At 46.4% G+C, this 24,593-nt stretch overlaps 1 protein-coding gene across 2 annotated transcripts; it reads left to right on the top strand.

Annotated features, from left to right (window-relative positions):
- Positions 1-2,118: 2,118 nt before the first annotated feature.
- On the top strand, positions 2,119-16,977 carry COMMD9 (COMM domain containing 9). Of its 2 annotated transcripts, none has more exons than XM_082659248.1 (6): positions 2,119-2,177; positions 10,511-10,636; positions 12,379-12,518; positions 13,880-13,914; positions 14,787-14,890; positions 15,925-16,977. In XM_082659248.1, exons 1-6 carry the CDS (start codon positions 2,127-2,129, stop codon positions 16,063-16,065), a joined length of 597 nt encoding a protein of 198 aa, XP_082515374.1. In that variant the 5' UTR covers positions 2,119-2,126; the 3' UTR covers positions 16,066-16,977. The 2 variants fall into 2 exon arrangements, with proteins under 2 accessions (XP_082515374.1, XP_082515373.1); XM_082659247.1 differs by having other exon boundaries at positions 12,358-12,518.
- Positions 16,978-24,593: the final 7,616 nt, after the last annotated feature.

Genomic DNA, 24,593 nt, shown 5'->3' with positions numbered 1-24,593 from the left:
GGGGCCGTTGGCAGGCCTTAGTTTCTTGCTGGCTATTGGCCGGAGGCTTCAGTTTTTCACCACACGGGACTCTCTAGAGGACTGTTCATAACATGGCAGCTTGTTTTCCCCGGAGCAAGAGATTCAAGAAAAAGAGAGCAGACGAAAGAGAGTACCCAGAAGCTGCAGTTAACTAATTGCAAAAGTTAAACTAATTCGTTTACAACTAATCTTAGATGTGACATACCACCACTTCTGCCACCTGCTATTGGTCACAGAGACTAATCCTGGCACAACAAGGGAGGGGACGATACAAGGATGAGTACCAGGAGGCAGGGGTCACTGGGAACCATCTTGGAGGCTGGTGACCAAAGTAAGACAAGAAGGCACAGACCTGCAAATAATAAGGTAATAACCCTGCAGAAAAGTCACAGAAAGTAATTTTAGTCTAACCACTTTTGAGGGGTTTTTGTTTATTTAAGAAAACATTTACACCTACTAGAGAATGGACTTGAGGATATGGGGAGGGGGAAGGGTAAGCTGTGAGAGAGTGGCATGGACATATATACACTACCAAACGTAAAATAGATAGCTAGTGGGAAGCAGCCGCATGGCACAGGGAGATCAGCTCAGTGCTTTGTGGCCACCTAGAGGGGTGGGATAGGGAGGGTGGGAGGGAGGGAGACGCAAGAGGGAGGGAATATGGGAACATACGTATAATTGATTCACTTTGTTACAAAGCAGAAACTAATACACCATTGTAAAGCAATTATACTCCAATAAAGATGTTAAAAAAAAAAAAGAAAGAAAACATTTACTTCAATCAAGGCACTGGGCTGGCCCTATGAATACAGGCAGGAGTCACCCTAGGGCTTACAGGGACTTATGGCAGAAAACAAGAATCAAGCCATGTGGTCCTGGAAGAAGAGAAGAGGGAGAGGCCAAGAAAGAGAGCTGGGATCAGGACTCCAGGACAAGGTGGGTCTAAAGTCTTCTAGTTCAGATATGGGTTCATCCTCAGACAACCTGGGTTTATTTTCCTGGGGCTGGACAACATCCTCACAGAAAATGGGAGAGAGAAAAGAAGGGGGAGAGTAGGAGGCAGAAAAACAAATGACCAATTCCCGGACTCGCACAATTAGACATTCTTCCTCTAGTTTGAATTTATCAGAACCTGTTTCAAGCCAAATTTTGCTAAGGAACTGGGTATGGAAAAAGAAAGGACCAACTAGATCCTAAAGATGCATAGGGGAAATGTCAGAGGCTGGGGTTAGAAGGCAGAGGAGATAGGTTCTGTAAAACCAAGTTCCAGGACTTTACAGTTTGAGTCTGTTCCGAGGTAGGACCTCTGATCACTGGGCAAATCAGAGTCCTGGACTGCTCACTCAAAACCATCCTTACATTCGTTGTAATTATCTTGCTGAATAAATGAATTAAATCATTTCCATGAACTACCCCTCCCATCCCCACTATAGGTGTAAGAGGAACCTAGTTGGGTAATATCTTTCGTTGGATTCCCTTTCTACTCTTTGTCCCAAACACTTCCTCACCTGCTCATCAAAACCGATCTCCCCTTGGACTAGAGAAAGTCATCAACACCCTTTCCTCATCTGGATAAGGTTAATAATACCAGCTCCTACCTACCCCAGAGACACAAAGGAAACTGTTACACATGAAATCAATTTTACATTCTTCAAGACAGGCGGGGTTGGGGGTAAATTCCAAGAATTGCAATGATGTGCACAGCTACTTTAATTCTAAGAGGCCAGGTACGAAGATCACTCCAGAACAGCTAAGGCGCTTGTCAAGCCTGCAAATGCATTCCCCCAATTAGCCAGCCCACCCACGAGTCAAGAGAAAATCAGTTTCCCCTGCCCTGGTAAGTAGCCAAGCCAAGCCAAGCCAATTTCCCCCCCCCCCCCCGAAAACCATCCAGCACCCGCGTCGTCCAAACCCCACGGTCCTAGAGTCCCCGCGCTGAGCTATCCAGCCTCCGCGCCCTACTCGGCTCCTCCCCATCCCGTAGTGCCAAGAGCCAGGCAGCTCCCGCCACCCTAAAGGACTACAGCCCCCGGCATGCCCCGCGCTGCTGTCGGAGTCTCCCCACCGTGCTTCTCCGCGTAGCTAGGTCACGTGACTCGGGGAAGATGGCCGCGCTGACGGCGGAGGTCTTTGCAGCTCTCCAGAGCCTGCTGAAGGTAAATGAGAGGGGTGGGGACAGCGCGAGGTAGCCCTTTGTCTCCGAGACTTTGCACAGAGCAGGAATTGGGAATAAATGGACCCCGATTTGGAGCCACGACGCTGCCGCTGCCTCTCACTGTGACTCCTAGCAGGTTGTTGCGCTTTTCCGAGCTTTTTGAAAGTACGAACAAAATTAATATCACTTTGACAGGATAGTGAGGAAACAAGACAATGGACCTGAAGGCGCTGTACAAATGTTCCCTACTAATAGCTTCGGGGGCTGGCTTTCGGGGTTGGTGCGTTGGGGTGGTAATCTCTAGATCCGCGTTGCCAGTTCCCCATTTCATCCCGCAGCCCATCTGCGCTCTCCAGTTCTCTCCTCTGCGTCCGCCCCCTGAGTCAAGTGTGCCTTCTGTATTCTCTTGAGTCCTGGGTTTGTTTGTTTTTTTTTGTGGTACGCGGGCCTCTCACTGTTGTGGCCTCTCCCGTTGCGGAGCACAGGCTCCGGACGCGCAGGCTCAGCGGCCATAGCTCACGGACCCAACCGCTCCGCGGCATGTGGGATCTTCCCCGACCTGGACACGAACCCGCGTCCCCTGCATCGGCAGGCGGACTCTCAACCACTGCGCCACCAGGGAAGCCCTCCTGGGTTTTTTTATTTGCTGTGACCTGTGTGAGGGCCAAAACACTCTCCTGACAATCATTTGAAAAATTGTGAGGATGGAAGGGATGTACTTCATATGACTTTGTACGAGACTGGAATTTTTTGCTTAATTTATGACTTTCCCTATAGAAGAAGCGGCGGCTTTATCGTCCTTCGTAGAACTTGTCACTAGATGACATTATGCACCTGGTTGCCTGTTGTCTGCCTTTTTCTCACAAGAACGTGAGATCCACGAGGGACCTTGTATTTTAAAAAAGACTCCAGACGGTACTTCCCTGGTGGTGCAGTGGTTGAGATATACGCCTGCCAGTGCAGGGGACACGGGTTCGAGCCCTGGTCTGGGAAGATCCCACATGCTGCGGAGCAACTGGGCCCTTGAGCCACAACTACTGAGCCTGCGCGTCCGGAGCCTGTACTCCGCAACAAGAGAGGCCGCGACAGTGAGAGGCCCGCGCACCGCAATGAAGAGTGGCCCCCGCTCGCCACAACTAGAGAGAGCCCTCGCACAGAAACGAAGACCCAACACAACCAAAAATAAATTAATTAATTAATTTTTAAAAAAACTCCAGACGAAGAGAGTTGAGTTGATTACACTCAGCAGTTCATGGCAGAGCATCATCATTGGTCCACATAATGGTCCTTCTTTTGTTTTAACCGCCTTCCCAGTGTTCACTTGTATTCTCCAATCTCTACGGGCATCTACTCTGTTATTCACAAATGTATGCATAACAAGCGTATCCTCCACACCTGGCATACAGCATGTGCTCAATAAATAGCTGTTCTATGAATTAATAAATGTAGTAAAGCTGGGACTGGAAACCTAGAGCTCTCAACTCCCAACCCAGTGCCTTTTCACCCTTCCTGTGGCTGCTCTACCCCCAACCCCCACCCCAATCCCTATTCGTTCTATGGGCTTTTTTTCTTTAATACACTTATAAAAATCATTATTAATGTGTAACACACATACAAAAGAAGTGCACAGATTATAAGTGCACCGTTTAATGATTTATTACCACCACCACAGTCAAACAATGAAATGTTACCATTACGGCAGAAGTCTGTGTTGTCCCTTTGTTATTTCCCTCACTCTGCTCCCCAACAGTAACCACTATCTTTACTTCTAATATGTCAATTTAATATTGCTCACATTTGAACTTCACATAAATGGAATAATAGGGCATATTTTGTGTGTGTGTCTGGCTTCTTTTGTTTGCTATTATGTAGCAGTAGTTCATTCATTTGCACTCCTATTGTCCTATGTACTTTCTTTTTAAAAAAATTACATAAACTTTTAATTTTGAGATATAGGTTTACAGGCAGTTGCAAGAAACAATACAGAAAGATCCCATTTATCCATTACTCAGTTTTCCCCAATGGTAACATCTTGCAAAACTATAGTATGATATCACAACCAGGATATTGACATTGATAGTCAAGATTCACAACATTTTCCATCACCACAGTGTTCTTCATGTTGCCCTTTTATAGCCACACCCCCTTCCCCTCTGCCCTTACGCCTTTTGTAACCTCTGGTATTCACCAATTTGTTCTTCATTTCTGTAATTTTGTCATTTCAAGAATGTTATATAAGTGAGGGACTTCCCCAGTGGTGCAGTGGTTAAGAATCCGCCTGCCAATGCAGGGGGCACGGGTTCAGTCCCTGTTCTGGGAAGATTCCACATGCTGCAGAGCACCTCAGCCTGTGCACCACAACTACTGAGCCTGTGCTCTAGAGCCCGCGAGCCACAACTCCTGAGCTCACGTACCACAACTACTGAAACCCGTGCACCTAGAGCCCGTGCTCCACAACAAGAGAAGCCACCGCAGTGAGAATCCCGTGCACCACAAGGAAGAGTAGACCCCGCTCCTTGCAACTAAAAGTCCACGCACAGCAACGAAGACCCAACACAGCCGAAAACAAAAATAAATACTATAAAATAAAATCAGTTGTTTCTATACACAAACAATGAAACAGTCCAAAAAAAAAGTTATATAAGTGAAATCATATAATATGTAAACTTTTGGGACTGGCTTTTTTCATTGAGCCCAATTTTCTGGAGCCATGTTATGTGTTTTAATAGTTCTTTCCTTTTTATTGCTAAGTGGTATTCTATGGTATGACATCTACATTGTTTCCAGTTTTTTGCTATTACAAGTAAACCTGCTATAAACATTTGTAGACAGATTTCTGTATGAACATAAGTCTTTATTTCTCTGAAATGAATGCCCAGGAGAACAGTTCTGGATCATTTGGTAGTTACATGTTTAGGGTTTTGTTGTTGTTTTTATGAAGCTGCCAAGCTGTTTTCCAGAGCGGCTGTACTACTTCACATTCCCAACAGCAATGCACGAACGGTCCAGTTTCTCCCCATCCTCGCCAGCATTTATTGGCATCACTATATTTTATTTGAGCTATTCTGATAGGTGTGTATTTATATCTCATTGTGGTTTTAATTCAGAGTTCCCTAATGGTTAATGATGTTGGACATCTTTTCGCGTGCTTGTTTACCATCTGTGTATCTTCTTCAGCAGAATATTGCTTTATGTCTTTTGCTCATATTCTAATTTCATTGTTTGCTTTTTTACTTTTGCATTTCTTTATATATTCTAGATAATGGTCGTTTGTCAGATATGTGGTTTGCACATAGTCTTTCCTAGTATTTAACTGTCTTTTCATCCTCTTCACAAAGGTGTATTAATTTGCTAGGTCTGCTGTAACAAAGTACTACAGACTCGGTGGCTGACACAACAGAAATGTACTGTGTCCCAGTTCTGGAGGTGAGAAGTCTGAGATCAAGGTGTCATCCAAGTTGGTTCCTAATGAGGGCTTTGAGGGACAAATTGTTCTGTGCCTCTCTCCTAACTTCTGGTGGTTTCTGGTGATATTTAGTTTATCTTGGCTTGTAGATCTCTGCATTGATCTTCATATGAAGTTCTCCCTGTTTGCATTTTTGTGTCTAAACTATCCCTTTTAATTAGGACATCGGTCATATTGGATTAGGGTCCACCCTATGACCTCATCTTTATATTTTTTGTCATATATTTTTATATGACTATATCTGCAATAATCCTATTTCTAAATGAGATCACATTTTCAGATAGTGGGGGTTATGACTTCAATATATGACTTTTAGGGGGGACACAGTTCAACCCATAACAGGAGCTTTAGCAGAGCAAAAAATGTTTTAATTTTGATGAAATACAGTTTTTCAAAAATTTTTCCTTTTATGAATTGTGATTTTTTAATGAATTACGCTTTTGGTGTAAAGTTTAAGAACTCTTTGTGAAGCCATAGCTCTCCAAATTTTCCCCTCTTTTTATCTAAAAGTTTTATAGTTTACATTTGTATAACATTTTAAAAAATATTTATTTTATTTTTGGCTGCGTTGGGTCTTCGTTGCTGCACGCAGGCTTTCTCTAGTTGCGGCGAGTGGGGGCTGCTCTTCTTTGCGGTGCGTGGGCTTCTCATTGCGGTAGCTTCTCTTGTTAAGGAGCATGGGCTCTAGGCACGCGGGCTTCAGTAGTTGTGGCTTGCGGGCTCTAGAGCGCAGGCTCAGTAGTTGTGGTGCACAGTCTTGGTTGCTCTGCGGCATGTGGGATCTTTCCAGACCAGGGCTCTAACCTGTGTTCCCTGCATTGGCAGGCGGATTCTTAACCACTGCGCCACCAGGGAAGTCCCTACATTTATATAACATTTAAGTCCATGATTGATTTTGCATTAATTTTGTATAAGGTGTGTGGAAAAGTTTGAGAATTTTTTTTTTTTTTGGCCTGTGAATGTCCCCTTGTTCCAATATCATTTGTTGAAAAGGGCTTTCTTTCCTCCATTGAATTGCTTTTGCAACTTTGTCAAGAATCAATTGGGCATATTTACTGGGTCTACTTCAGGGTTCTTTAGTTTGTTCCATTGATCTATTTGTTTATCCCTCTGAGAATACCATACAGTCTTGATTATCGTAGCTATATAATGTCTTGAAATCAGATAGATGGATTCCTCCTACTTCATTCTTTATCAGAATTGTTTTAGCTATTCTTGTTTCTTTGCCTTCCTGTATAAATTTTAGAATGATCTTGGATATATCTTAAAAAAAAAACTTGCTGAGATTTTCATAGGAATTGGGTTAAATCTGTACATCATTTAGGAGCAAATTGATGTCTTAAATGTGTTGGATCATCCAATCCATGATCATGATGTGTCTCCCCATTGATTTAGATCCTTGATTTCTTTTATCTGTATTGTATAATTTTCAGTATACAAGCCCTGTACATGTTTTGTTAGATTTATACCTAAGTATTTCTCTCTTTTTTTTTTGAGCAATTGCAAATGATATTGTACTTTTAATTCCAGTGTCCACATGTTCATTGCTAGTGTGTAGAAATACATCTGATTTTAGTAGGTGTATCTTGGATCTGCAAACTGCTGAACTCACTTATTCTAATAATTTTTTTGTACATTTCTTGGGACTTTCCCATAGACAGTCATGTCCCTGCAAATAGGGACAGTTTTATTTCTTCCTTTCTGATCCGCAGACCTTTTGTTTCTTTCTCTTGCCTTATTTCAGTGGCTAGAATTTTCAGCACAATGTGGAATAACAGTGGTGAGAGCCCACATCCTTGCCTTGTTCCCAACTTTAGTCTTTCATCATTAAGTATGTTTTCTCTAGGTTTTTTGGTAGATGCTCTATGTCAAGTTATGGAAGTTCCCCTCTATTCCTAATTTTATGAGAGTTTTCATCAAGAATGGATGTTGAATTTTGTCAACTGCTCTTTCTGCATTGATTGATATCCAATGATTTTCTCCTTGAGCCTGGTAATATGGTGGATCACATAGATTTTCAAATACTGAACTGACCTAGCATCCCTGGAATAAATTCCACCTAATTATAGTGAATAATCCTTTTTATATATTGCTGAATTCTGTTTGTTAGTATGTTGTTAAGGATCTTTGCCTCTATTTTTATGAGGGACATTGGTCTGTAGTTGTTTTTTTGTTTTGTTTTATACAGTCTTTGTCTGATTTTAGTGTCAGGGTAATCCTAGCTTTGTGAAATGAATTGGGAAGTGTTTCCTCCTTTTCTGTTTTCTAGAAGAGATTGTGTAGAATTAGTTAATTCTTTCTTTAAATGTGTGTTAGAATTCTCCGGTGAAACCATCTGGGTCTGGTGATTTCTTTTCTGGGGGTTTTAAAATTACAAATTCAATTTCCTTAACAGTTATAGCACTACTCACGTTTTCAGTTTTATATTGGGAGAGTTATGGTAGTTTGTGTTTTTCGAGAAATTGATCCGCTTCATTTAAACTGTCACATTTGTGTGTATAGAGTTGCTTGTAGTTATTCTCTTATTTTCTTTTTGAAATCTGCAGGGTCTGTAGTGATATGCCCTGCTTCATTCCTGATATTGGTAATTTGTGTCTCCTTTCTTTTTAATTTTGTCAGTCTTGCTAAAAGTTTGTTAATTTTATTGATATTTTCGAAGAACTAGTTCTTTGTTCCATTGATTTCTCCTTTTTTACATTTTCAGTTTCTTTGGTGTCTGCCCTTTGTTGTTTCCTTCCTTATTCCTTTGGGTTTATTATGCTCTTGTTTTTCTAGGTTCTTGAGATGAGGACTTAGATTATTTATTTGAGACTTTTCCTCTTTTCTAATATATGCATTTAATGCTGTAAATTTCCCTCTCGGCACCATCTTGGCCGTATTCCCAAATTTTGGTGTTGTTTTTCATTTTCATTCAGTGTAATTTTTTTAACTTTCCTTTTAATCTGTGGATTATTTAGAAGTGTGTTGTTTAAGTTTCCAAATGTTTGGACATGTTCTTGTTATCTTATTGATTTCTAATGTGATTCCATTGTGATCACTGAGAACACACTCTGTATGATTTAGTTCTTTTAAGTTTGTTAAGGTTTGTTTTTTGGCTCAGAATATCCTCTATCTGGTATGTGTTCAGTGAGCTTTTGAAAAGAGTGTGTATTCTCTTGTTACTGGGTAGTGTTCCATAAATGTCAATTAGATTGATTGATGGCGTTGTGGAGTTCTTCTGTGTCCTTGTTGAATCCTGTCTAGTTGTTCTATCAATTGTTGAAAGAGGGGTGTTGAAGACTCCAACTGTATTTATAGATTTGTCGATTTCTCCTTTCAGTTCTGTTTGTTTTTGCTTCACATATTTTGCAGCTGTCTTGCTGAGGGCATGCACATTCAGAATGTCTTCTGGTCGACAGAACCATTTACCTTTAGGTAATGTCCCTCTCTGTCTCTGGTAATTTTCTCTGCTGTTAAGTCTACTTTATCTGATATTAAAGTAGCCACCCTTGCTTTCCTGATTAATGTTTGCATGATCTATCTTTTTCCATGCTTTTCCTTTTAATCTGTCTCTGTCATTATGTTTGAAGGGAGTTTCTTGTAGATAGCATTTAACTGAGTCATATTTTTTAATCCACTCAGCCAATTTCTCTTTTAATTGGTATATTTAGACCACTTACAGCCAATGTAATTATTGAAATATTAGAACTTAAGTTTGCCATTTTATTTTTTGTTTTCTATTTGTTCTTTTATTTATTTTTTGTTCTTTACTTTTACTGCCTTCCTGTGGGTTATTTGATCAATTGAACATTTTTTTGCAATTCCATTTTGATTTATCTGTAGTGTTTTAAAATTCATTTCTCTTTATAACTCTTATAGTGGTTGTTCAACTTATTACATTTATTTACTATAACATCACAATCTCAGTGACATATCAGTGTCATCATTTTACCAGTTACAGTGAAGTCATCCCTTTATAGTCCTACCCTTATTTATAATATAATTGTCTTAAATATTTCCTCATATATATATACATTTACAGCCACATCGGACAGTGGCTTTTCTTTTTGTTCCTATATCCCAGACTTCGAGCTGAAGAAGAGGGCCACCCAGAACGCCAGTGGGTGAAAACAAACTCCAACAAATACTTGCTCTCTCTAGCCAAAGACCAAGAAAGGGGCGGCTTAGGAAGACAGAAGACTTTTAGACAATAACTGCTCTACTCCACCAAAACACCACTGAAAAAAGTGTGTCCCCGCTCCACTGTACGTCAACAAAGTCTGAGAGCGAACACCCCCATCAGGGCGGTGTCAGAGGAGGCCAAGTAGGGAGCTGGACCTCCATCCCCACGAGCTGGTAACAAGTTCCACCACCCCACAGTATTAGTGGAAACTACTGGAGCCAGAACTTCCACCCCTGCCCAGTAGCTACAAGGAACCCCTACTTTTGGGTGTGAGCAGGAACCAAGTAGGGGAGCTGGACTTCTGTCTCCATTTGGTAGTAATGAAGCGACAACCCCCAGCCCTACTGTGCTCGTCCTGCCGCCTGAGCAGTGTCAGAGAAAGCCAGCTAAAATAGAAGATTTAAATACGTTCCAGAGGCTCAGAACGTAATATGGCCATGTCATTCCTTTGTCATGAGGTCTGTAGCAGGTCTGTCTTCTCTTCTCCCCTTTCAGAGTCGTCTTACATTTGTTTTGTATAAAGTGCCCAGGGAATGTAGTTGTGTTTAGCAGGAAAAATAGGGAAAAGTACATCTATGTCATCTTCACAGAACTGGAAGTGTCCTATGCACCTCTTAGGTGTCACACCATGACGGAGACAGTATTACGTTCTAAAAAAAATGTATTTTCAGAGTCTGAGTTTGTTGCTCGTTTTGTTTTTTTCCAGGCCTCCTCGAAAGATGTTGTCAGACAGCTGTGCCAAGAGAGCTTTTCCAGTTCAGCCCTTGGCTCGAAAAAGCTCTTGGATGTTACGTGTTCCAGCTTGTCTGTGACCCAGGAGGAGGCAGAACAAGTAAGTGGGGTCAGAAACGACCTCTGGCCGCTGGCTTCGCGGCTCATTAGTCTCTTCCTTGACTTCCCAGTTGTTGCTGCATCCAAGGGAATTTTTCCCCTGAAGTGTCTGTTGACCTTATAGCAAACTTAAAATAGATACTTTTTTCTTTTTTAATGTTAGTGAACTTAAAAGCCATTGTCTTTGAACCTTCACTTCCTTGTGATAAGTGAGGCGTGGATGGGAAAAGTATACCCAGAGTCGGAGCTCCTGACCATTTCCTTTTCAGACTTTCACCTAGACAGTATGGACAAAAGCCAACCTTGCTATGATTTTCTTTCCCAAGTTGTAACTTAATAGTGCTGATGAGTTGTTGGCTGGATAGCTTAGGCAGACTTTTCAGGGATGGCTGGTCAGAAACTCTGAGGCCTGAGTATGATTAGTGAGGATGTACTGCTGGACCTCACCTGATCTCAGGTGGCCAAGAGGACAAGGATGGTTATGTAGCACTCACAGCCTTTTCTTTCCATGGCAGCTGTGTTTCCAAAACAGTAATTCATCCAAGCAGACCTATGTTGTTGTTGTTATTTTTTAATCTGGAGCTTGGCTCATTGAAGTGAGAGGCAGCAGCAAGGTTATGAAAGTGAGTTGGAGTCTTAGTTTGGGTTCCTCAAAAGTAGACCGCGAGGCAACGACCTGGCTGCTAGTAGTTACTTGGGAGGTGATTCCAGAAAGCACAAAGGAGAGAGTGAGGAAAATCAGGCCGGGAAGAGAGACAAGCCAGGAGAAGGATATGTTAGGGAGCGGTCAGTGCTGCGGGGTCTGCAGTTGGGATCCTGTAAGAAACCACGTGGGTAAATGCCCCAGCACTGTCACCCTGGAAGGCAGGGAGGGTGGGGCACTTATCCACTCACTCCCACCCTTCACCAGTAGAGGCTTACTGTCCCCTCGCCTCTGGGTTGTGCTTTTCTGAGCTGAGCAACCTCCCGTGGCATCCGGGAAAGTCCTAAAGCGGAGAAAGTTACCTCCAGAGAGTCCTGTTCTGTTCCGCTGAGCAGCAGGTTCACTTGGAAGGACACAGGGTAGAATCCAGCGTCCTAGCGGCCAGCGCCAGGCATTCCTTCCACAGGGAGGTCCGCGCAGCCGGCCTGGAGCTGTTTGTTTGCCTGCCTCACCCCGCCAGGTGACAGCCTAGGGGTGAGGACGTGACAGTCCAGCCAGCCTGGATGAGAAGCCCCAACTCCCCAGGAGCCAGGACCTCTGGCAGCAATTCAGTAAGCACGGCTTTGGGTGCTGGCACAGACCGCACAGCCAACACTCAGGGAAGCCCAAGCCGCGGGCCCCGGTGTTTCTGCAGCCCTCGCGGTCCAGAGGCAGGGGACTGGTGCAGCGTTGTCTAGTAACACCGCTGACTTTCTGCTTCTCTCACATTAAGAGGGGAACAGCCTAGAAAGTTAGCTTAAGGTCAGAGTCCGTGCACAAGGAAGGGGATTTATTAACCCTTTGCCCACAAGCAGAGACTTTCTGGCAGGTTAACAGCATCCTCGGTCAGGCAGCTACATGTCTTCTAAGCAACAAGTGAGCTTGGAGGTGGGCCGAGGCACGTGAGCATCAGCGTCTGCACCAGGGGCCTCTGGACTCCTGGGATTCAGCTTGAATGACGGTGGCGGTTTGTGGCAGGCCCTCTTCCCAGCAGGGGAGGTAGAGCCCTGTCCCCTGTCCCCCTGCCCCTCACCACCCAGGGCTCCCCGTCTGTCCTGCAGCTGCTCCAGGCTCTGCACCGCCTCACCAGGCTAGTGGTGTTCCGTGACCTGTCCTCCGCCGAGGCGATTCTGGCACTCTTTCCTGAAAATTTTCACCAAAACCTCAAAAACCTGCTGACAAAAATCATCCTAGAACACGTGTAAGTGCTTATTTCTTGGGAGTTTCTTGTAATGCTTGTATTTTTTATTCCTGTTCTGGAAGAAATATGCTTATTCTTGAAAAGCAAGCACAGGTAAGCAAAAAGAAGGAAACCGTAATCCCACCACCCAGAGGGTTAGTAGTGTTAATTCCTTAACGGGAAACCTTTTGAGACTGGTTTATTTTTTCCATTTACACATAGAGGGTTGGTTTTGCTTTTGTTTTTAACACAATGGGATCATGCCGTTTTATAACTTGCTTGTTTTCATTTAATAGAATTAACATTAATGATATTTCAGGTCGATAAATATTTACCTTCAGTATCATTCTTATTGGGTAAATATATTCCATTACATGAAGAAATTATGTGTAATTTAGTTAATAAATTCCTTAGGGTTGGACATTTAGGCTATTGGCAGTTTTCACTGCAGTGAACAATTTATTGTGGAACCTTTGCCCACATTGTGCTTCCTTATTTCCTCACTGGTAAATGGTGGTATTGAGGCTTTGGCTTTTTCTTATCAAGTCTGCCGTCGGAAAGATTGCACCAGCTACTCCTCTACCGGGAGGACGTTGATGTGCCACTCTCCCGACACCATCACCAGCACCGAGGGTGTTTTGTTTTGTTTTTTTACTTTTTATTCCCAGTTTCACAAATGGCAAATGGTACCTCATTTCAGTTTATATATCTTTGGTACTAGTGATGTCAAATATCTTTTTCATGTTATTGGTCACTTTTATTCTTTTGTGAATTTTCTGTACGTTTTCTAGCTGAGCAAATCCTTTTAGATACATACAATTTAAGCAGAACTGATTAACTACTGGTTAGCAGCAGGCTTGAAGAGACCTCTCTGATAATAATAACTGATAATGCTTACTTCCCAAGGGTTTTGTTGTTTATTTAGAAACTTTCTCTTGCGTGACCACAGTTTACTATGACTCTGCTCGGCATCTCACTATGGCGTGATTTGTGTAGCATCAGACACGTCTGTTAGATGTGTTTTGCGTAAGATGCCATACTTTGCATAGTAGATGCTCAGTAAAAAGAGGATAAGTTGACTTTTTCTGCTTTGTCTCTGAGAACAATAGCACAGTTACAGTGCATTTAGCCTTTTCTTGCTTTTCCTAAGCCATGAGAACTAACAGCATCTATGGCCTTAACATCACTCAGTTTCGTAAAACAAGCAAACAAAAAACTGCTCCTTGGAGGGAGGCGTTTCTGTGGTCCTTTCCTGTCAGGAGGTGATTATAGGTTTTAAGATCACAGAGGAGCAGAGGCCCAGGCCCATGGGCCTCACTATCAGAAGACTCAATTCGCATCCCTTTCCCATTATATTTTTCTTATCTTTCCCTCTTAAACAGATCTACTTGGAGAGCTGAAGCCCAAACAAATCAGAGTGAGTACCAAGAAACCTGCCTCTTCCTCCTTCCCCCTCCTCCCCAGCCCCAGTCCTAAATCTACCAGAGTTTTTAACTAAAGTCAAAGTGAATTAACCTAATCCCAAACCGAATAGTGTTTGTTATGTATTTCTTTTTAATTCCACTTTTTAATTTCTTTTCTGGCTATAAACCTAGTATAATAGAGGCATGTTGTTAAAAAACAAACAAATATCCTAAGCAGAAAGTGAAGTACTTAAAATAACTATATTTCCATTGGAAAACAAATTAACCATGATTGAAATTAGTGTGAAAGATTGAATAAAAGTGGGTGTTTGATAAACAGTCACTAAACTCACTCTGAGCCGGTCACAGTGCCGCAGACTCTACCTGCATTAACTCATTTAGTCCTCCCAGCAGCCCTGTGAGCTAGGCTGAGATCATCCCTATTTTACAGGTGAGCAAACAGAGGCTCAGAGGTTAGACAGGTGGTAGAACACACATTCGAGCCAAGTCTGTGTGTGTCTCAAACAAAAGCTCTCTCCGCTATTCTCAGAGCTACACGTTGCCTAAGACTCCAGCCACAGCCTCCTCTTCTCCACCTGCGTCATTCCTCATTCTGTCTGGACATCTGGAGGGTTGGGTGTTCAGGCAGAAGCTGGAGGTGCTGACCACCACGAATCTGCACTAAGTGCAGGGGCCACGATCAGTGGTGAGGAAGGCCCAGGGCTTGCTGTGGGGTCTTGGGCCCTGTCTGTCTGTCTGTCTCCCTCAGAGGCTTGCTGTGTGGATCACACGCATACCCACGTGCAGCCCTTGGAGCTGCCTGTCGTCGAGGAAAGGCTTAGTAACGCAGGTGGCGTGAGCACTGAGCCGAGCTGTCCCCACACAGTCTCTCTGCCGCGCCTGGTCGACCTGGACTGGAGGGTGGACATCAAAACCTCCTCAGACAGCATCAGCCGCATGGCCGTCCCTACCTGCCTGCTCCAGATGAAGGTACATCCACTGTCATGCTCACTAGAAGGAAAGGAGGGGCAGCAGGGACTCGGCGCCCCTGCGGGCCAGCAAAAATGCCAGACTCCAGGTTTTAGGATCTCCAACCCCATAAATAAAAAAAATTTAGCACCCCCAAATGCAGTGTTTATTTAGAAAGTATATGTGTATTAACGTAGTACAGTCATAATAAAACATATACCGAAACTAGAAATTTTAAAACAAGACAAACACAAAATATAAATTTACAAAATAATTTGCTGACACCTAAAGGTTGTCTTAGACACTTACAGGAAGGTTTGGCTTTAACAATAGAAGCACGCACTCAGATTTCCAGTTGCCTTCTTGAGAACTGTGGTATACTTTTCCAAATTCCTGTCCAACCTTAGGCTGTTGCCATTTGTACTGTGCTGAACAAGGGCTCCTATTAGCAGTTGGAGAAGTATCAGTTCTTCATCTTATTGTTCACATTCTTCATTGGTGTTATCTTCACAGTTATTTTCAGGAGTCTTTTTAAGCCACGTACCCATTTTTAGGGTTTGTTTAGTTAAAACTAGGTAGCATAATGCTGTATTTACTTAACCACCAGACACCCAGAAACTCAACAGCTGTAAGAAAATGAAAGAGCAAGGGTGCCTCTAACAACTAAGTTTTTAACTATTACTAAGGCTTACTTTAAAAAAAAAAAGATACAAATACATATAACTAGAGGCTGTAATATTTTTCCTACATCCCGGAGGATTCTTACATACCCCTAGAGCCCACGGCCTAAAGTACCAGCACGAACCCAGGATGTTTCCTCACTCGAGTGCCCAGAGAGAGTTGGGGGCGGGAGGGTGAATGAGCCTGGCTTCTCCGACCCCTGCCCGGAGCCCTGAGACAGCTCCCTCCCTGTCCCCAGTTGCTGAGTGACTCCAGGGCTGCGACTCTCTGTGACGCTGAGCAAAGAGCCTCTCTTCCGAGCTTCGCCGGAACGGGGTGGGGCCTGCAGGTCGAAGAGAGGCAGCTCTGACTTTGGGGCAGTGTTCTCTTTTCAGATCCAGGAAGATCCCAGTCTGTGTGGGGAGCAGCCCTCCGTGTCAGCTGTCACTGTGGAGCTGAGTAAGGAGACCCTGGACACGATGTTAGACGGGCTGGGCCGCATCCGGGACCAGCTCTCCGCTGTGGCCAGCAAGTGACGCGGCCAGCCGGCCCCCAGCACACGCCGTCCTCGCAGCAGGCAGCGGTGGGGACATGGGGGCTGCTATCCAGAAGGCGCGGTTGGACCAGGCAGAAGCAGCCAGGCCCCGGCGCTGCTTTTTCCTCTTTCCAGAGATGGAGCAGAAGCTGCTGATCTCGCGAGGCTCCTGTGTGGGACTTAATGACCCTGTGGCAGCAGGAGGGAGCGTTTGCTTGGTCAGCCGCCTCCGTCTGGCTGATTGGAAAATTCAGGCCCAAAGTGTGGTGCTCGTCTTAATAAGTTCCTTTCGCTCTGATGAGCTCATTTCCAGCTCTGGAATGCACGCAGGGAGTCAGGTGGGTGACACCAGCAGTTCTGCTTCTCTGTCAGAGAAGCCAGGCGGATCCCACAGGGCAGGGCCCCCTCTGCGTGCCTGCCTGCCCTGAGCCCAGAGCCTGCCCGAGCTCCCTCAGCCCTGCTGGACCACCTGGCAGCGAAGGAAGTCTGAAATGGGAACTCATTTCCTTCTCATTGGAGCCAGAGGCCCCTTCCTTGATGTAATGCAGCCACTCAGGGTGAAGAAGTAGGAGTGATTGGAAATAAATAACAGTTCTAAAAACTTCATGATTCCGGTCACGCTTCTGTAGCTTCTGTCCTTAGCCCGAGTCGTTTCCTTAGGCCCGTGCTGCCTCTCGTTTGTAAAGGCGACCCCAGCTTCCTCGTTCCTAGCTCAGCTCATCAGCACGGGATGACCTGAAACCGGGCCTGTGAACCGGCCCACCTTCCATGTATCCGTCCGTCACGTAGAGCAAAAGCAAGCACTGCTGACATCAGCAGGTGCTTGTCGCGAGAGCTGTGATGAAAGCGCTCTTCGAGGAGTTTAACCAGACGGAACCGTCTGTCACGGGCCTGACAAGTCCCAGGGGCTCAGTGTAAGGTGTTCCCCCTTCCTCCTCCAGATCACCCAGTGGCAAGAGCCTGCCTGCTCTGAGCGCATTGTTTGGCGGCTTCTCAGGTGGGGTGTGTGGACGGGGTGGGAGGGTGGGTGGAGGAGGCAGGACTTTGGGCTAAGAGGATGCTCTTGAGCTCAGTTCCTGCCCACCCCAAGGTTTGTTTTGTTTTGTTTTAATTAAATGGGAATAATAATCATACCTACTCTACAGCGCTTTTGTGAAGACTAAGTGATATAATGTACCTAAAAGCACTTCGCACTGTTACGGCAAATAGGAAGGACTGGATGATGCTGGCTTTGGTTACTAATGGGAAGCAAAGTAGAAAGCTCTCTGCGTTCATTGCTTCATCTACTGTAAAGGGGTTGGAGTGACTGAATGTTATTATCCTCCCTTTATCAACGAGGGAGTCAGCTCATCGAGGTGAAGTCCCTGCTAGTAAATGACCTCATCAGGACTTGGGCCCAGATTTCTCTACCACACAGGACTCTGCAAGGGACTTGGCATTCTGTGATTTTAGCTCCATTTGGAAAATACTGGAACTGAAGTAGAGATGAGAAATCTTACTTCTCCCCACCATCCCCCCAGTGAAACGCTAGAGAAGTCAAGAAAAAACCCCAGGCTCCTCTCCGTCTGCCGTCTCCTGGAAGCTGAGCTACCTACTGTCGAAACGGCAGTTCTTTACCTGTTTGGAGCCATAACCACTGAGAATCTGATGGAAGCCGTGGATCCCTTCTGTAGGCAATGAACACTCGAGTTTTCACATTCAAGGACAAGCATTCATGGACCCTGGAGACCTGCCCACTATCTCCAGGTCGAGGGCCCCTGGTCTCACCCTCAGGTTGAGTTTAGCCTTGTCATGAATTCATCCCCCTCTCTTTTCCTTCCACTCTCTGTGACGCACAGATGGAGATCTCCAAAAGCCCATTCGCTGGGCTTCCCATGGCATTCCCTAAGAAACTGACTAGAAGCAGGAAGCCTGGCATGGGTGTCTGGACGGTTGAACATTCCTTTAGCCAGATCCACGTGAACAGAATCATCTGGTTGCATGACACATAGAGGGCATTCAGGAAATAACACTGACGAATGTTCGCTGCCCTTCACCTCACGCGCTCGTTTAGGTGGGTAGTTTTCCTACTATTGGCAAGGGTGGATGGTTTGTAGAGACCATGTTAATGGGTTGGCTTGACCCTATCTCAGAAAAAAACCTCCTAGCTTCTACCTCAAATGAAGTTCCTTCATTCAGTGCTTGTCTGGTTTCCCAGAAGTACTTCGTGTAATGAGCAGCTGCCTGCAAACGTCTTTCCTTATCGTGAGGCAAGGTTTGGGTGTCCAAACCCCATTCACAGAAGGGCGATGATAGGTCTCAGTGGTGGCTGTCCAGCACTGTCCACCCCCCCAGGCACAGGGGTGAGTGGATGGCTCAATCCTGACCGATGTCCGTGTCCCACAGAGATTGTCCCGTGATTGTACCTGACTCAAACTGGGCCAAACTGATCTTTCCCTATGAGTGTTCTGCCGGAATCGGCAGCGGTTCTGATAGTGAAGCCGGGGATGCTCGGGCCCGCCTTCCTCACACGAAAGCCCATCTGCAGTAGGAGAGGCTATCTCGGAGTGAAGCAGAACCCAGAGGGTGGGAAGAGGGTAAGAAAAGCCAGTGTGTCTGATGCCAGTCCCAAACGTCCTCCTAGCGTATCCATCAGGAGGGGTCAGATTTGAGTTAAAATGGACTGGGATTTATTTTTATCAGGAATGATGAGACATGCAGGCACAAACATGATGATCATAAGGAAGTTTCTCCTCACATATCTGTAGAAGCAGGAGGCATGGAACATCTTGCAGCGCCACATGGAGGGGGACCGGGGTCGGTCAGGAGGCGCGGAGGGCCAGGGAATAGCATGGCCCAGAGCCTTTCTTGGGGTTTTCGCAGGAAGGAATGGGCGAGGCAGATTAGGTACGCTGAGTAAGCATAGGGTTGACTAGTTTGGATAATTTTGGCAGGTCTGGGCTACAGGTGTGGCCTCTAGCTGTCCAGTACCTGGTCCTGGGGTGATTCAGGGCAGGGAGAACACTGGCTTGGGTGTGCGTTTGATAGAAGACATAGTTGGGGCCGTGGCTGGAGATTGGTTGGTTTGTGTATCAAAGGTGTGTTCTCACAGGAGCTGTTTGCTATCTCTAGGAATTAGCTAGCCCTAGGAGGTCAGTCTCTTCAGGGTCAAGGCCCCAAATGCCTGAGCGTCAAGAATACAGAAAATAAAATGTAGTCAATGCAAGGTTATGCCGTAGTAACCAACAATCCCAGGATTGCAGTGGTTTTTATACAACTGAAGTTTATTTTTGCTACAAGAGTCAGTGCAGGTTGGGGACAAAGGGACAAGTGCTCTGCTCACCATACTTACTAAGGGACCAAGGACAGGGAAGCTTCATCTCAACACACGCCTCCCCTGTCACCGAGGCAGGATGAGAGAATATGGCGGGTCACAGTCTTGTACTTGAAGTTCTGCCCAGAAGGGACAGGCCAGTCACGTGGTCACACCTGGCTTTAAAGAGGGCAGAGTACGTCAGTCCTTCCGTGTACCATGAAGGAAGAGAAATGGGATGTTTGCGATCAGCTGTTATAACTACTGTCCCCTGACGTCTGAACCGAAGACTTCTTTTTGTCTAAACTCATCTGTACTTATAAACAAAAGAATTGTGAGTAACAACACGCATGCCGTCTTGGCACCTTTTCTCACGATAAACCTCATCACCTGTGTGGCGCTAGAAAGGTGTGAAACGTTTTCCCAAATATCTTACCGCCTGTTCACCTTACCCTCCTGAAGTCGGTGGAGCGTCGTTCCCCGAGGATCTGTGCATTTCCCTGAGAAGGTGTCAGCTCCTGAGGACACGGCCAGGGCTGAGTTAGAACTCCAGTCTGGGTCTTTCAACTCAAAGGCTTGTGCTCTCTCCATTCCTGCCTTGATCTTGGAAAAAGAAAACTTGGGTTCTTCACAGATAGCAGAACTTTACCCTTAATCTAGTGACATTCAGCTCCCTCCCTCATCAGTCCTGCCTTCCTACTTCCTGCTTCTGGTGATTTTCAGGTCCAAAGGCAGTGACCTGAGGACCAGACATTTGGGTCTTTCCCACACACGCCGGTTCTCTAAACACACATGGTGGGCACCATGTCTAATGGTTGTTTGTTAGTCAAGCTCTGTGCTCTGGTATTTACAGATATCCAGGAAGTGAGTCCAGTGTGGTACAGAGGGCTTTTCGTTATTTTGTTCAGTCAAGTGAGATGTTATCAGAAGTGAGAGAGGGTTTTTATTGCATTTTTAAAATATTTTCATCTAGAAACCATTGGCTACCTGGCATTTTGAAAGTTTTCCAGTGGTTGGACATTTACAAGAACTATTTTGAACCTGTACCCACTAACTTCTAAATACTGATCATTCTTAAACATTCTCTCACCTGCATGATGCTGACTTTTGTACAACTTCTTTCTTTCTTTCGTGCCCACATTTCTGTGGTTTAGTTGTCCTTTTTACAACTAAGAAAGATTTCTTAGTAGCATTTCCTGGTTGGTACCAGAGGACCCTAATCTCTGAGGGGAGAGAACCATTCTTCATTTGAGGAAATGTTAAGAGCTCTGGGGAGCTGAGCTTCTACTAGCCCTGGGCTCTTGGGAAAGACTCTGATGGGCTTTTCCACCCCATCTGTAAGTGGAGATAAGATAACTGCTTAGGTGATGCATCTCATAGATTTATAGTAAAGTACAGAGCAGACCCCTAGGGTGAAGAATGGGGCTCTCTTGGCTACTGGTTTCAGTGCTGCATTAGCCATGTGACCTTAGACACATACCACACAGTGAAACACAATCCTGTCCCAACAGGTTAAATCATAAATGAATTCGGAGATGCTATGGAATATCAGAGGGCTCTGGGGTCAGTATAAATGTACACTGGATCCACAGCTCAGGAGATGGCCTCTGGTTAGAATTTCAGGAACTCTGATAAAAATCCTACTCCGAAAAAAATCCTACTCCAGGCAGGAGATGCCCCAGGAAATGTTCATTTGTGTCCCACCTTCTTCCACAGACTCACACAGGATTTGACCTGTTATTATTAAATGACGGTTGAATTATATCGCATTGATCAGAATGGCAGACTCGCGTAATTAATGTTGATTTGAATTGCTCTTCCTAAACCTACCTCAGCAGTGCCCCCTTTCACCCCAGCTCAGTTCATCCAAATCCCTGCAGAGGGACCTGTGGCAGCTGGGCTCCAACTCACCAACTGGGACCATTCTCCCCTGTTGCCACCACGCTTTCTGGCCTTGGCTGACTTCAGATCTGTGGGTGTGGGGAGGCCGCAGAGCAGTCTCCCAACCAGGCTAGTTTGGCTTGAGTAGGAGGAGGAAGGGATAGGATCCCTGGCGGGAGGGTGGGAGGGAGTCCGCTGGCGGGGTAAGAGCTGAGGGCAGAGCTCAGCGCCTGTCACTATTACAGAGTTCAGGGACCAGCGTTTGCAAGGGAAGGTGCTGAGTTCTCTCCAGCTGCTGGAGGGGGCAGAAAAGGAGAGACGAGCCCTGGGCCTGAGCAGGTTGGCAGCACAAACATCAAGGCCTTGCTGCGCCCTCTCTCCAGAATGTCCTCCTTTATCCCGGCTTAGCACCTATTCATCCCTCTGGCTTCAGGAGCAGGGCCTAACGGGGCCCTAGCTAGTCAACTTAACCACCTGTCTTCTCTGCCTGTATTTCCCCCATCATTGCTCTTACCGCACTGCATCTTAACCGTCTAGGTATTTGCCTCTGACCCCGCCCCCGCGCACTGTTCACAGTGTATCCCCGTCACCTAGGTGCACAGGTAATAGGCAGCTTCTGTTGGCACTGAGTTTCCCGCCACCAGCTGAAATGGGGTTCTGTTCCCAGGGTTACTCCTACGGAAGAGCTCGCTTGTCACTTGTTATACCCCCTTTGCTGACCCAAGATTCTTCTTAGGCCCAAAACACACACCGCAGGGCAGTTTCCGCCTACGCCGCACCTGCGCGCAGCTGGAGCTTCCCCAATATTCCCAGCAGATGGCGCAGTTGCCCTCCTTATCGCCCCAGCCGGGCTAACATGGGAAACAAAGACCGGGAAAGAATGGGGAAGGTGGGGTAGTGGGCAGGCCTCTCCTAGAACCCCGGCGAAGGGAGAAGCTTCCTGCACAGGAAGCCCGCAGGCCCAGGCCCCCTCCCCTACAGAACCCGCCCCCTCAGACCCAGAGCAACAAATGAGAGAGAAGGAGGGAGATGAAGGCAGGACAGGCCCGCCCAGGGAGCCCATTCAACACTGTTCCCGGGGCCGAGGTCGGAAGCACCCACTGCCTTCTCATCGCTTCCAGCTTCCACCGCAGGCCGGTGGGTGCCAGAAATCCCAGCCCTGGGGCTGGAAGATACTACTCTTCCCAATAAGGTTTTGTTAGTGGCAACGCCCACAAGGCCTTGTACTGCATAACTTTATAGCTAAATCCGTGGGCAGGTGGTGGAGCCTGGATTGAAATTCAGGTCAGCTTGGAGGCAAGTCTCAGTTTCTTCATCTCCAAAAAGGAGAGATTAAGTTTAATTTTTCCTGACAATGCAGCTTGGAGGGGATTAATTATACATGAAGGGGTCTGAGAAATGGAAGCTGCCCAATCAGTGATGGTTAAACTTCCAACACGTTCAGATGCCTCTGCTGGGGCAGGGCCTTCCGCAGGCTGGAAGACTCCTCCATCCTCTCCTGGGAGCGTGTGGATGTGGCCAGTGGGGCGGGCAGGGGCCTCCTTATGCTTCCCCGCCTCCAGCCTCTCCGTCCTCCTCTCCTGGCCTCCCTGCTTGCCTCCTCCTTGCTGAAGGTGTCTTCTAAGTGGAAATCTAAGGCCGTCCCTCACTTAAAATACTGCAGTGCTCTCTGTACTCTTGGCATAAAGGCCAACGGAAAAATGTCATTCGGTGTTCTTTACAATCTGGTTCCTCCCTATAGTTCAGGCTCATGAAACAAGACTAAGGAAATGGACTTCAATCAGAATAAACAGCGTGAGGTCCAGGGGCTGAAGGGAGTGGGCGCTGGGTGATGATTCCAGACAACTCTGGGCACCAGGAAGGGAAGTGAGGACAGGGTGAGGAAGAAAGACACGAGAGGCCTTGGTGGCCAGCGTTGTCCAGGCCTTGTTCTGTCTTTTCTCAAGGACAGAGACAGGTTGCCCAGCACCTGGGACACTGCCTGTCATCAGAGATGCTCAGTCAGTGTTTGTTGAATGTGTGCAGGCATGAATGAACGAGTGAATGAATGAATGCATGCATGGCATGGCCCAGGGTCGACTGATTGACACTTCCTGTGTCCTACAGCCACTATTTTTTGCCTGTAAGGGGCTATACCTCCTTCTCCCCCACCTGCCAGGCTAGCCCCCCTCCCTGCTGCCTTAGCTGGCCTTCAAGGCCGGAAGAGGCAGTGCTGGAGGACAGCGAGGCCAAGGAGAAGAGAGCTGGTTTCAGCCGTGCAGCCTGGGCCTGCTCTGCCCGTGGCCTCTCTCAGTGTTCCGTCCTGAACCTCACAGGAAGGTTCACCCTCCTTTTCCCCCGTGAACCCCTTAGTCAGCCAGGGGCATGGGTGTGGCTGCCCGGCCATCTGTTTCGGGACAGCCTTGTCCCTGCACAGATACTGCATGTCCCGTGCTCCCCCTTCCATGGCGCACAGCCGGCTGCGGAAGATGTCGCATTGCTGCAGCCTCTTCCTGGTCTCTCTTGTGACCCCATTTTCCACATCACTGGCCTTCCCTCCTCTCCATATGGTAGTTTCACTTCAACGTTCTCCCAAAGGAGCTCCTCCCTCTGCTCGGCCTGCTCAGCCACCTGGCAGACAGAAACCCAGAGCGTTTGGGGAAGCAGAACGCTCTTCCGTTTGTCGGCGTGTTCAGCAGGGACGTGGGTTTTCCCACCATCCCCATGGCCACCGCTCTAGGTCCCCTCGTCATCAGCCTTGAACTGGGCTCCCCACCCTGGACTTGTTGTCTTTCCCTAATCTGGCCTTCACAATGCATTCCAGAAAGTAAATCCCATCTTGTTTTACCCTCCAAACCGGACCCTGCTTTTCCCAGGCTTCTCCATCTCAGCAAATACCAGCTCCAACCAGAAATGTAGGGGACATCACTGTCTCCTCCCTCTCCCCCCATTCAACCCACCCACAAGTCCTGTTGGTTCTACCTCTGAAACGTATTCACACTGATCCATATCTCTTCATCTCTGCATTCACGGTACCGTCATTTCTCAGTAGCTCCTGAGCATGGTGACATCTGTCAGTTTGCCTCCTGATCTCATGTCACGTTCTTCATCACACCAACCATCAGTTCCAGGGGTCCTCGAAGCTCTTTCCTGCCACAGGGCCTTTGCATGTACTGCTCCCCTGCTCCCACCCCTACCCCTGCCTGGAACACTCCTTCCCCTGGTTTTCACAAGACGGGCTCCTTCTCATCTTTTAGGGCTCAGCAAGAAAGTTACTTCCTTAGAGGGGCTTTCTCAGGTTTTTCTCTAAAGAGGCTTCCTCCTTTTATTCTCAGTCCCAGAATCCTGTTTATTTCCTTCCCACTCCCCAATATAAA

This window comes from Grampus griseus (genome assembly GCF_964374135.1).
Source record: "Grampus griseus genome assembly, chromosome: 8".
Classification (NCBI taxonomy): Eukaryota; Metazoa; Chordata; class Mammalia; order Artiodactyla; family Delphinidae; genus Grampus; species Grampus griseus.
Note: the sequence above shows the minus strand (reverse complement) of the source record. Positions and strands in the feature narration are given on the sequence as shown.